Source organism: Balaenoptera physalus (assembly GCF_965194825.1).
Source record: "Balaenoptera physalus genome assembly, chromosome: 4".
Lineage (NCBI taxonomy): Eukaryota > Metazoa > Chordata > Mammalia > Artiodactyla > Balaenopteridae > Balaenoptera > Balaenoptera physalus.
The window spans coordinates 78,023,577-78,036,548 of record NC_138891.1 but is presented as its reverse complement, the minus strand read 5'-3'; the positions used below and the strand labels follow the sequence as shown (position 1 = coordinate 78,036,548).

At 34.6% G+C, this 12,972-nt stretch overlaps 1 protein-coding gene across 3 annotated transcripts in view; it reads left to right on the top strand.

Moving 5' to 3' along the window:
- Positions 1-12,972, top strand: part of SLC49A4 (solute carrier family 49 member 4) — a 108,800-nt gene that overhangs the window by 44,535 nt on the left and 51,293 nt on the right. For all 3 annotated transcript variants that reach the window (XM_082459490.1, XM_082459489.1, XM_082459491.1), the window contains exon 5: positions 2,568-2,676. In XM_082459490.1, coding sequence (XP_082315616.1) covers positions 2,568-2,676 — 109 coding nt within the window. The remainder of the gene's footprint in view (positions 1-2,567; positions 2,677-12,972) is intronic.

Genomic DNA, 12,972 nt, shown 5'->3' with positions numbered 1-12,972 from the left:
AAATCATTTCACCCATAAACATTTCAATATGTATATGTTAAAAAGATAGGGACTCTTTTTTAACATAAATATGGTACCATTGTCACACTAAAAACGTTTTACCAGTAGTTTGCTACTGTCAAATCAGTGTTTCAATTTCCAATTGTCTCATAAATGTCATAAGTTTTGTATTTTTTTTTAACAATTTGTTTGAATCAGTATCTAGATTAGGTCCACGCATTGCAGTTGGCTCAAATGCCTTATAATCTGTAGGTTTCCTTTCCATCTCTCTTTCCCTTGTAATTTATTTGTTGAGGAACCAGCTCTCTTGTCTCCGAGATCTGGATTTTGTTGATTGCCTCTTTGTAGTACTTTGCCAAGTTCCTCTGCCCTTTGTATTTCCTATAAATTGTTAGCTAGAGCTATGTTCTGATTCAGGTTTTGGTTTTGGTTTTACAAGACTACTTCATGGGTGATGCTACCTTCTTCCATCAGGAGGCACATGATATCTGGATAGCTCTCATTTTGTGATATTAGTGCTCTGTTGTCAAGATGTATCCCTGTGCTATGTGTACACCTAGTTCTTTGTACTCCATGGTATGAAACCATTGCGTTTTGTATACCCACTTGCATTGTGTACTCAGATTGCCTCCAACTCATTGTCACCACAAATAACACTGCAGTGACATCCTGCACATCACCATAGACCTAAGAATTCTTTGGAAAACAGACCCCACAACAAGATTGCTGGGTCATAAGCTATTTTAAGCTTAATTTGCCAAGTATTGCCAAATTGCTCTAAAGAAATGCCTGCACTTGTCTATACTTCCATCCACAGTGCCCATTTCCCTATATGCTTACCAAACTTGGCATTATCCATCTTTCTAATTTTCACTAGTCTAACAGGTATAAAGAAATATATCTTTTGTTTAATTTGCATTTTCTGGTTATTGATAAATTTGTGACTCATGTGGTTGTTTGCCATTTAGGTTTCCATCTACTGTAAATTCCTCTTCTGCCGATTTCTCAGTGGTAGTTTCTTTTCCTTAATGATATACGTATTCTAGATATAAGTTCCCTGTTGATTTTAAAAAGTCAAATTTCTATTTGCATTCTGTTATCTGTCTACTAATTTTGTCAATGAATTCCTTATTTATCAACTTTCTGGTTTTTTCTTTCACATTTAGGTTTTCATCCCACCTAGAATCCACCTTAGTGTATGGTGTTAACTAATGATACAGGGTTTTCTTTTTTCCCCTCCATAAAGTGAACTAGTACCATTCACTAAACAATCCTTAGCCCTTTGATTTTTATAGTGCCGCCTTTATTGTAGATTGAGTTTCTGTGTCTTAGCTCTCTTTTTTCCTTCATTGCTCTCTTTGTTCTTGAGCCAATACCATACTAATTTTATTACTCTGGATGTGCAGTTTGTCTTAATATCTGTCAGGACAAGGGCTTCCTTTTTCGTGTTTTTAAAGGATGAGTTAGCTTTCTGAGGACTTTTATTTTCCCATATGAACTTTGGAGCAAATTTCATAAGTTTCTAAAAAAAATTCAACTGGAATTTTAATTGTGATTGCGTTGAATCGTGAATTAATTTGGGGTGAATTGACAGCATAGACTCTGTCTCCATTTATTTAAATCATCTTCTGTGCCCTTATGTGTTTCACTCCCTCCCACCCATAGAGGTCTTGGGTCTTCCTCGTTTATGCCTAGATACTTTATAGTTCAAATTTTTTAAAAAATTGTTGTTAATGGTATCTAATTTTTATTACATTTTTAAATTAAACTTTATTTTGAGATAATTATAGATTCACATGCAGTTGTAAAGAATAATACGAAGAAATAACATGGACCCTTCACCCAGTTTCCTCTAACGATACCATCTTAGAAAACTACAGTGCAATATCACATCCAGAAAATTGACATTGATATAGTAAAGATATAGAATATTTCCATCATCACAAGGCTCCCTCCTGTTGCCCTTTTATAGCCACAACTACTTCCCTCCCACTCTACTCCTTAACCCCTGGCAACCACTAATCTCTTTCCGGTTACTATAACGTCACCTCAAGAACGTTATATAAATTGCGTCATACAGTAAAGAAAATTTTGGAGTTAGCTTTTTTCACCCACCATAATTCTCTGGAGAGTAATCCAGGTTGTTTTGTGTACTGGTAGTTATTCGTTTTTACTGCTCAGTAGTATTCCATGGTATGGATGTACACAGTTTGTTTAACCATTCACCTTTAATCTTTTTTTCCCTCCACCTCGTTCATCAGAAGAAACAGTCATTTATCCTTTCAAATAGGAGCTTTTTTTAAAAAAACTGAATCTGCCTACTCATTCTAGGAAATAATGTTAGTAATTCATCTGTATAATAAACATTGAAATTTTTAAACAATATGAACAAAAAGATTATTCTTATAAATATAAAAAATTTAAGGAATTTATTAACAAACTGACAAATATTTTCTATTTCTGATTCTGGTGTTCCAATTTCAAAATGACTTACTTTTCTGTGAGTAAGAGTTTAAACTCTAGATTTTGAATTTGTAATAATGTTTTCTTTTACTCCTCTTTTACAGCAATTTGAGATTTTTGATGATTGCTTTAGCATATGCCATACCACTTGGCGTATTTGCTGGCTGGTCTGGAGTTCTGGACTTAATTTTAACACCAGTGCATGTCAGCCAAGTAAGCATTTTATTTCTTTATATCTTGTAGGTGTTTTTAGTTCACTAAAATTATAAATATTGTCTACTTGTTCTTACTTTTAGCTTCAAGGCCTAGGTAAAACGTTATCCTGTGTCACTGCTGCAAAAGGAAGATCCTTATGAAATAGTTATAAATAATATTGATTTTCTTCCTGGATTTTGTTAACCACCATGAATTTCACATTTATTTGGGTATGATTACTGATGCTAATAAACAGAAAAATAAAGAACGAAAATCTTAGAATCCTTGATTCATGGTTTATAAAGATGAAGATCTCGTCATTAAATATATGGCTATTCCTACATCTAATCCCTCACTTTCTCTTCAGTCTCAGTATCTCATTTCCTTTAAAATAACCATTTCATCTATATGCTTATGACATCCATTCCTTCTCCTTGCTTCCAAATAGCATGCTAGAAAGGGGTAGAGAGATTTGGAAGATCAAATGGAAGAAATCCAGCACACTGATGTGATATTCCATATGAATAAACAAAAATTTGTCTAATCTGCTTTTGATGAACATTTGGAATGTCTACATTTGGGCTGTCATAAACAGTGGTGTATGGATATTCTCATATATGTTTCTCGATGCACCTCTATATACATTTCTGTTGGATATTTATCTAGGAATGGAATTGCTAGTTATAGGGTATGCCTGCTTTGATAGATGATGCCAAATTTCCCCAGAGTAGTTGTATTAGTTTATAGTCCTACCAGCAGTACATGAAATTTCTCCGTGTTGCACATCGTTACCAGCACTTGGCAATGTTAATCTTTTTAAATTTAGACGTGCTGATGACTGTGCACTTGTGTGCCATTGTCGTGACTTCCATGACATCTTTTTAAGTGACATCCTTTTTTGTGACACACCTGTTCAAGTTTCTTGCCCACTACTGGGGTACCTTTTTCTTACTGATTTATAAAGAAGAGAGCTGTGTGAAAGGGGGCTCCCCAGCAAGTCCTGGCTGTGGAATGGACTGCACATGTAAAGGGAAAAGCTACCAAAGACTTATTAGAGAGACTGTTGTGGGGTGGAAAGCAGAACAAATATAGTAGAGGGCAGGCAGTGCAGGACCCTTGGAGTTCTGGCCCAGCCAGAGTGGTATGACCTCATTAACACCTTGTTAATGTCTTAGGCTTCTGCTGAGACACCAGAAAGGACAAACTTTAGAATCAAGGACCATACCCTAGGTAGAGTAAGGCCTATTCTACTTAGACCCACCATGAACAAAGCCTAAAACCAAGCCCTGACAAAAATTTGCAGAGGGGATAATTTGGAGATTGAGTCCTGCCAGGTGAAAGGAGCTTGGGAAACAACTTGGTTTCTAATATTCTTCCCTAATAAAGCACAAAATCAAGCTTACACAAGTTCAAGGTAATTGAATGGCCTACTAACACAAAAATGAACTATTTTAGAGAAAGATAAAATTATCCAGAATCTCGATATTGTATCATCCACAACATATAGTATACAGTTTTTTAAAAATTAGACATAAAAAGAAACAGGAAAATATGGTTCATATTTAAAAACAAAAACAAAAAAAAGTAGTCAATAGAAACCAATTTAGAGATAGTCTAGATATTGGATTTAGCAGACAGAGACTATAATGCAAAAGAGAGAGTGAGAGAAATCTTTTCTTGCTCCAGGTTCATAAATATATTCCCCTATGTTATCTTGCAGAACTCTGTTATCCAGTACAGTAGCCACCAGTCACATGTGGCTATTTAATTTGAAGTTTAAATTAGTTGAAAGGAAATTAAAATTAAAAAGTCACTTCCTCATTGGCATTGGCCACTCTTCAAGTGCTCAGTAGCCACTTGCAACTTATGGGTACCATGTCGGACAGTGTTGACATAGAACATTTCCATCATCACAGGAAGTTCTATTGAACAGTGCTGTTCTAGAAACTTTATTGTTATTCCTGTCACATTTAAACCTAGAATTGAATTTTGTGCTTGTTATAAGGTAGGGGTTAAGTTTCTTTGTTCCCACATAGTTCTCTATTAACCTAATATCAGTTTTTGGAAAGATTGTTCTTTCCCCATTGCTCTTTAGTGTCATCTTTGTCATAATGAAGTGCCCTTATGTGCATGGATGTTTCTAAATTATTTTTCTCATCTAGTCTATTTGTCTATCTCTGTGCCAACACCAAATTGTCTTAAGTATTCTAGTGTTAGAATAAGTTTTGGTGTTTAGTAGAATAAATACTCCCCTTATTGGGATTTTGATTAGAATTTTATGAATCTATAGATCAGTTCAAGAATTAACTTTTTTTGTAATAGTGAGTCTTCCAAATCATTATTATTATATCTCTCTTCATTTACTTAGGTCCTAATGTCTCTCTAAATCTCTTTTCTGCAAAAACACCCTCTATTTATTTGTTAGATTTATTCCCAGGTATTTGATGCTTTCTGAAGCTATTGTAATTGGTAACTTTAAAAATCTTATTTTCTGTTGGTTGGCATGTAGGAAGTAAACTTGGTTTTTGAAAGTGATTGAAATACAGCTTATCTTGTATCCAGCAACCTTATTAAACTCACTTACTTATTTATCCATAGATACTTTGGCCTGTCTGCATACATCTCATATCGGTTGTAACTAATGACAAATAGATGGAGAAAAATACATTTAATAAAATTCAACATTGAGATGATCATGTTTTTCTCTTTTAAACTGCTAATTTGGTGAATTACATTTGTTGATTATAAAATGTTAAACTACCTTGCATTCCTGTACTAAATGCATTTTGTCAGTGATTTATTATACTTTTTATATATCACTGAATTCAGTTTGCTTACATTTTGTTTAGGATTTTTTGCAGTTAGGTTCATGAATGAGATTAGTCTATAATTTTTTTTTATCTTGTCCTGCCATTTCAATTTTTAAAAAATCTTTATTAGAGTATAATTGCTTCACAATACTGTGTTAGTTTCTGTTGTACAACAAAGTGAATCAGCCATATACATACATATATCCCCATATCCCCTCCCTCCTGAGCCTCCCTCTCACCCTCCCTATCCCACCTCTCTAGGTCATTGCAAAGCACCTAGCTGATCTCCCTGTGCCATGCTGCTCCTTCCCACTAGCTATCTATTTTACATCCGGTAGTGTATATATGTCGATGCTACTCTCACTTCGCCCCAGCTTCCCCCTCCCCCTCCCCCTCCCCGTGTCCTCAAGTCCATTCTCTATGTCTACATCTTTATTCCTGCCCTGCCACTAGGTTCATCAGTACCTTTTTTTTTTTTAGATTCCATATATATGTGTTAGCATACGGTATTTGTTTTTCTGTTTCTGACTTACTTCACTCTGTATGACAGACTCTAGGTCCATCCACCTCACTACAAATAACTTAATTACATTTCTTGTTATGGCTGAGTAATTTTCCATTGTATATATGTGCCACATCTTCTTTATTCATTCATCTGTCAGTGGACATTTAGGTTGGTTTCATGTCCTAGCTATTGTAAATAGTGCTGCAATGAACATTGTGGTACATGACTCTTTTTGAATTATGGTTTTCTCTGGATATATGCCCAATAGTGGGATTGCTGGGTCATATGGTAGTCCTACTTTTAGTTTTTTAAGGAACCTCCATACTGTTCTCCATAGTGGCTGTATCAATTTACATTCCTGCAAACAGTGCAGGAGGGTTCCCTTTTCACCACACCCTTTCCAGCATTTATTTTTTCTAGATTTTTTGATAATGGCTATTCTGACCTGTGTGAGGTGATATCTCATTGTAGTTTTGATTTGCATTTCTCTAATAATTAGTGATGTTGAGCATCTTTACTGCCATTTCAATTTTAGTGTCAAGGTTTTGCTAGTCTCAGAAAGCAACTTCTGAAGTGTTTCCTCTTTTTCTATTATTGGAAGAGTTTATGTAAGTTTAGTGGTTTGGGGCTTTTGTTTTTCCCTAAATATTTGGTAGAATTCGCTGATGAAGCCATCTAGTTTTCTTTGTGATATGAATTCAGTTTCTTTAATAGTTATAAAATTATTCAGATTTTCTACTTATTATTGTGTCAGTTTAAGAAATTATACCTTTCTAGAATTTGTCCACTCCATCTCAGTTTTCAAATTTATGGTAATAAGTTCTTCATTGTATGATTTTATTAGGTCTCCAAGGTAAGTCATTGTATCATTCCAGATACTGATTTTCTGTATCCTCTTTCTCATTTTTTTCCTTGAATAATTTCACCAGTAGCTCTTTAATGAATGCTTATTTTTTATTTCATCAATTTTTGATTTTATCTTAATTTTTTTCTATTCTGTTATATTGAGTGAAGTCACTTTGCTTTCATTTTTCTAACTTTTTAATATGAATGCTTACATCCTTGATTTTTAGCTTTTCTTCCCTAATACATGCATTTTAATGCTATTTATGTCCTTTTAAACACAGATTTAGCTGCATTCCATACATTCTGGATTTTCATTATTATTGAATTTAAGATACTTTCTATTTCCAGAGTTATTTAGAAGGACATTTCTTAATCTACAAACTGTGAAAGATCCTCTAGTTCTTTTTTTTTAAATTCCTAACTAAATTGCATAAATGTGGTCATAAGGATATACTATGATTTCAGTATTTTCAAATTTGTTGACCCAATTTTTGGTGAACTATTTTCTATAATTCTTGAGTGTAGTGTTTTATATATGTCAACTAGATCAATTCTGTTAATTGTGTGTTTCACATCTTCTGTTCCTTACTCATTTTTGTCAGCTTGTTCTGTCAGTTACTGAGAGAGGTGTGTTAAGATCCTACACAATTATTTTTAATTTGTCTATTTCTCCCTTTTATTTCTGTCAGTATTTTCTTTATATATTTTAAGACTGTGTGATTAGGTGCACATAAATCTAGAATTGTAGTACCAACTAATGAATTGAACCTTTCTTCCGTAGGAAGTATTTTTTTTTTTTCTTGTAATGCTTTTTTGCCTTAAGGCCTATTAGTTGCACCAGCTTTCTCTTCATTTGTGTTGGCATGGTATATCTTTTTGCATTTTTTTACTTTCAAACTTTCTTTAGATACACCTCTTACAAGTAGCATATCATTTTTTCTTTAATTCAGTCTGATAATCTTTGTGTTTTAACTGGAGTATTTAGTCCATTTGCAGTTAATGTAATTATTGATAAATTTGAGTCTAGATCTACCACCTTACTATTGGTTTTTATTTTTTTCCAGTCCAGTCTATCCTTTTTCTCTTCTTTCTTACCTTCTTCTGGATTAAGGATTTTTTACTACTCTTTTTTCCCCCTTTATTAGCTTGGTAGTTATAGTCTCTTTTACTATTTAGTGGTTACCCTAGAAAGTACAGAATGTACACTTCACTTATTAACATCTATTATAAATTAGAACTTTTACCTCTTCCAGGACTGTCCAAGTTCCTTAGAACCCTTTCACTCCATTTAAGCCTCTACCATACTTTGTACTATTTTTATCATATATTTTAAACTGCCCAAGACACATTTTTATTGTTATTTTACACAGTCAATATTCATTTAGATTCACCCTCATATTTCCATTTTGTTGCTCTTCATTCTTTCCTTAATCTTTAGTCTTCCATCTGTGATCATTTTTCTTCTGTCTAAAGAGCACATTTGAGAGAGAGAGAGAGTCAGTGTGTGTGGTGTGTGTGTGTGTGTGTGTGTGTGTGTGTGTGTGTGTGTTTTGTGTAGGTCGGCTTACAACAAATTCTCTTCTTTGGGGTTTGTTTTTTTACTTTGGTCTGAAAATGTCTTCATTTGACCTTTGTTTTTGAAGATTATTTTGTATTGCATATAGAATTATTGGTTAGCATTTATTTTCTTTTGTTTATTTGAAAATACCATCTTATTCTGGCCTCCATTGTTTCAACCAAGAAGTCAGCTCTCAAATTTAAGAGCTTGCTGCATTTAAGATTTTCTCTTTGTCTCTTTGTCTTTGGTTTCAGCAGCTTAACTAGGTGGCAAGTTTTTAAAATTTTATGCTGAATGGATAAAGAAGATGTGATATATATATATACACACAATGGGATATTACTCAGCCATAAAAGAAAATGAAATTCTGTCATTTGCAGCAACATGGATAGACCTAGAGAATATTATGCTTAGTGAAATAAGTCAGACAAAGACAAATACTGTATGATATCACTTATATGTAGAATCTAAAAAATAATACAAATGAATGTATGTACAGAACAGAAACAGACTCACAGATATAGAAAACAAACTAGTGGTTACCAAAAGGAAGAGGGAAGTGGAAAGAGGCCAAATTAGGGGTATGGAACTAAGAAATACAAACTACTATGTATAAAATAGATAAGCAACAAGGATATATTTTACAGCACAGGGAATTAGAGCCATTATTTTATAATAACTTTTAGTGGAATATAATCTGTAAAAATACTGAATCACTATGCTGTATACCTGAAACTCATATAATACTGTAAATCAACTATACTTCAGTTTGAAAAATAAAAATAAATAAAAAGTAATTCAAAATGGAAAAAATAAATAAATTTATTCTGCTTGAGGCTTGTAGGACTTCTTGAACCTGTGGCTTGATGTCTCTCATCCATTTCAGAAAATTCTTAGCCAATATCCCTTCGAAGCTCATGCTCCGTTTTCTCTATTTCTCTCTCCTTCAGTAACTCTAACCGTATATGTTATACTTTCACACTGTCTGTCCTATGTCTCTTACTCTCTGTTCTGAATTTTCTATCCTTCTGCCTTTCTCTACTTCAAACTGGATATTTTACCTAGCCTCTCGTCCAACTCACTATTTCAGTTTTCAGCTCTATCTAATATGCTGTTAAACTCATCTATGAGTTATTAATTTCAATTATTATATTCTTAAGTTATAAAATTTTTATTTGATGCTTTTTCATAGTTTCCAAATTTCTGTGGAAATGCTTGATCTTGTATTTTATTTTTTTGAACTATTAAAAATAGTTATTTAAAGTCTGTATCTCCTAACCCCTTTATCTGGATTCCTGTGTGTCTCTTTATATTTGTGATATTCATTCATGTTTTCTTATTTCCTTATGTGTTCAGTTATTTTTGACTGAGTGCTCAACATAGTATATTAAAAGTTGTAGAGATAACTTAAGCTTCAAATGATGTTCTTTTCCTCCAGAAAGAACTTATGTTTTTTCTTAGGAGTCTAGGGATACTTAATCTAGTTTCAAGAATTGAGATCATTTAAAGCTGGGTTTTAGTCCCTCAGAATAGGGTTCCATTTCTTCCTTCCTTCCTCCCTTCCTTCCTTCCTCCCTTCCTTCCTTCCTCCTTTCCTCCCTTCCTTCCTTCCTCCTTTCCTCCCTTCCTTCCTTCCACAGTTCCATTTCTAATTTACACTGCTCTTAGGTGTAACCCTCAGAGTTCCCAGCTAAAGTCTGGGATTTTCTACAAGGCCAACCACCTTAGAGCAGGCCTCGAACTCATATTTTTTTCTTCCTAGATCCATGAGGCTGTCAGTAACTTTTTAGCCCCTTAGCTACCTTTTCTCAAATTAGCAGACATACCCCTAAGGAAAAGTGTCCCCACATATCAGGCTTGCTCCTCTGGGCTTCCTTCTCATCCTATATCATGGTTCCAGAATTCTGGATTACCTTCTTGGCTCTCTGCCGCCTTCAGATAGATTTTCCACCCCAGATTTTCTGCTTTTTCAACCAGAATATTAATCCAAATTACCTAGTGTACCTTTACTATAAGAAGAAAGCCTTCTTTTAGTTTCCTAACCTATTTTTCTGGATGGCAGGTATTCCAAGCATGCTCAGTTTCAAGAAGGAAAGTGTAGCACCCATTTAGATGATGCTGATTTTGCACATCTTATGATTCATGTTATAAACCCTGAGAAGCCCTTCCAAGTATGTCTCTTTGTACAAACTCTGAGAGATACAGAGACCGTGAATCATACCAGGTATTAAATAAAATGGAATTTAAAATTAAAAGCAGAGCTTCTGGGTTGGTGGACAAATGAAGGTGCTGCCCCCCCCAATTAATTAATTAAATTCAAGCAAAGAAAAAAATTTAATTAATTATTGGGTAGAATGTTATTAACTAAAGCAAATGTCATGAACAGGGGAAGGAGAAAAGCACAAAATGGCCTGAAAGGACCAGGGCTAGTACAGTCAGATACACAGTGGTTCTTCACCTGATGCAGGACCCCACTGACCTAGGGGATAGATGAGAATGTTTGTGGGGGCCTCATAGTATTAATGGACCTTAATCCAGAGTATTAATGGATGCTAAATGCAAGGAGAGGGGCATTCTGAAGAACAGAGAAGTCTCTTTCCCTTCATGCCAGTAGTATGAAAAAAATGTAGAGATAATTTAAGTTTCTGGTGTTATCTTTCTCCAGAGAGCATTTATCTTTGCTTCTGCAGCCAGACACTGGTAGAGCAAGAAGATTTGTATAAAGTTATTGTATTACATAGAGTAGACTAAGAATCCCAAAATTCTGAGACTTATGAAGAAATTCGTTTCTCATTCACATAGCAATCTAGGACAGTTTGCATAATAATCTAGGACAGTTGTTCACAGTTGGGACTGCTCTTTTCCTCACACTGATTTAAGACCTAGGTTGCTTCCACTTTGCAGGTCTTCTGTCTCCTAGGACCTTGTCATTATATGCATGGGTGAAGTGGGATGACCATACAGATTCCAGCTGGCAGAAAGGGAAAGAAAGCGTGGAGGGAGTATAGAGCTGTCTTCCAGGTTCTAGCCTAGAGGTAGCACACCTCACTTTTTCCCCTTCCATTAATGAGAACTTAGTCATGTGGTCACATGTATCTGAATAGGGGCTAGGACATGTAATCTAGCTAAGTGCCCTGGTAGAACAAGATATAACATATCTTGGTGGACAGCTGACAAGCTCTATCACAGCTGTAATGAAAAATGTGACTAGAAAAATAATAAAAGGTAGAATTTAGTTTGGGCAGCTCTCAAGTGCCAGGTCAAGTTTGGACTTTGCCCTATAACTACAAGGAAAGCCAGTAACTGTTTCTGAGCAGGGAAGTGGAATGATTGGAATAATTATTCTGGCAATAGTGGGCAAAAATATTGCTATTACAGGAGTCCAGAAGTAAGAAATAAGATAATAAGCAAGTGTGATGGCCGGGGGAAGGGGAAAGAGGAGACAAAATCTCCCGATATTGTTAGGGACACACGGAATGTCAGGTATTGACAGCTAACAGGTCTTGAGCACTTTGCATTTATTAACTTAATTAATTCTCAGAAAAATCCTTACTATCCCCATTCTACTAATGAGGAAACTGAGACTTGGGGTGTAGTTGAGATAGAAGCCAAGTCATAGTAAGAGTTAAAGAAAAAGACTCTGACAAGTACAGGTTTCTGGTAACTGACTGTACTGCTGAACTGAATGAATAAGCATTTTCAGAGCTCTAATGGAAAACTGATGAATTTATAAAAGTGCTAACAAAAGATCAAGATGAAAAAAAAATTAATTACATGGAACTGAGTGAACTGATGAGGATGATTTTAATTTTTGTGACTTTCTGTTTGAATAAAAAAAAAAAAAAAGAGTTAAAGATACATGAGTGATTAGGAAATACAGGCAGCATTTGTAGATTGCTCTGAATAAGTTTGTCCATGAAGGTAGGAAAGAGACAAGACATTAGATGATGGAGAAACATCATCAAGTAACAATAACAGCTCTAACCTTTATTGAGCACTTCCTGTATGTCCACTGCTGATCTAAGTTCTATATGCAGATTCTCTCATTTAGTCCATTTTATAGGTAAGACGACATAATTTGCCCAAAGTCACAAAGCTAGTAAATGGCAGGGCTGGAAATGTTTTCTTCAAGAGTGGAGCGAGCTATCCATTTGAAATTCAGCTCAAATTCTTTCTCTGTCTAGTCTCACCAGGTGCTCCACCCATACTCTCTCCCCGCCCCCCAACCCTCTCTTTCCCCTACTCTTCTGTGTTTCTCTTAATACATTTTTACTTGTGCCAGACATTTTAGCACTTAATTATTGCCTAGTAGTTTCCTGTATCTTGGCTGTATTTAAGCTTTTTAGGTCAGTGACCATCTTTTCTCCTTTGCCTGTTTTCTTAAGAGTTCTTGGTACAACACCTGGCATGTAGAACACATTTGAAAAATATCTGTTTGTGACATTGATTATTTTGTTGATTTAAATATTCCAATAAAAAGTTAATCAATGATGTATTTATTTAGATAAGTTTGTATTAATTAGTCACACATGAATCCTTTCATTTGATTCATTTTCTTAAATAGTGTTTACTAGATTTGCTGCCATTTAGCTATT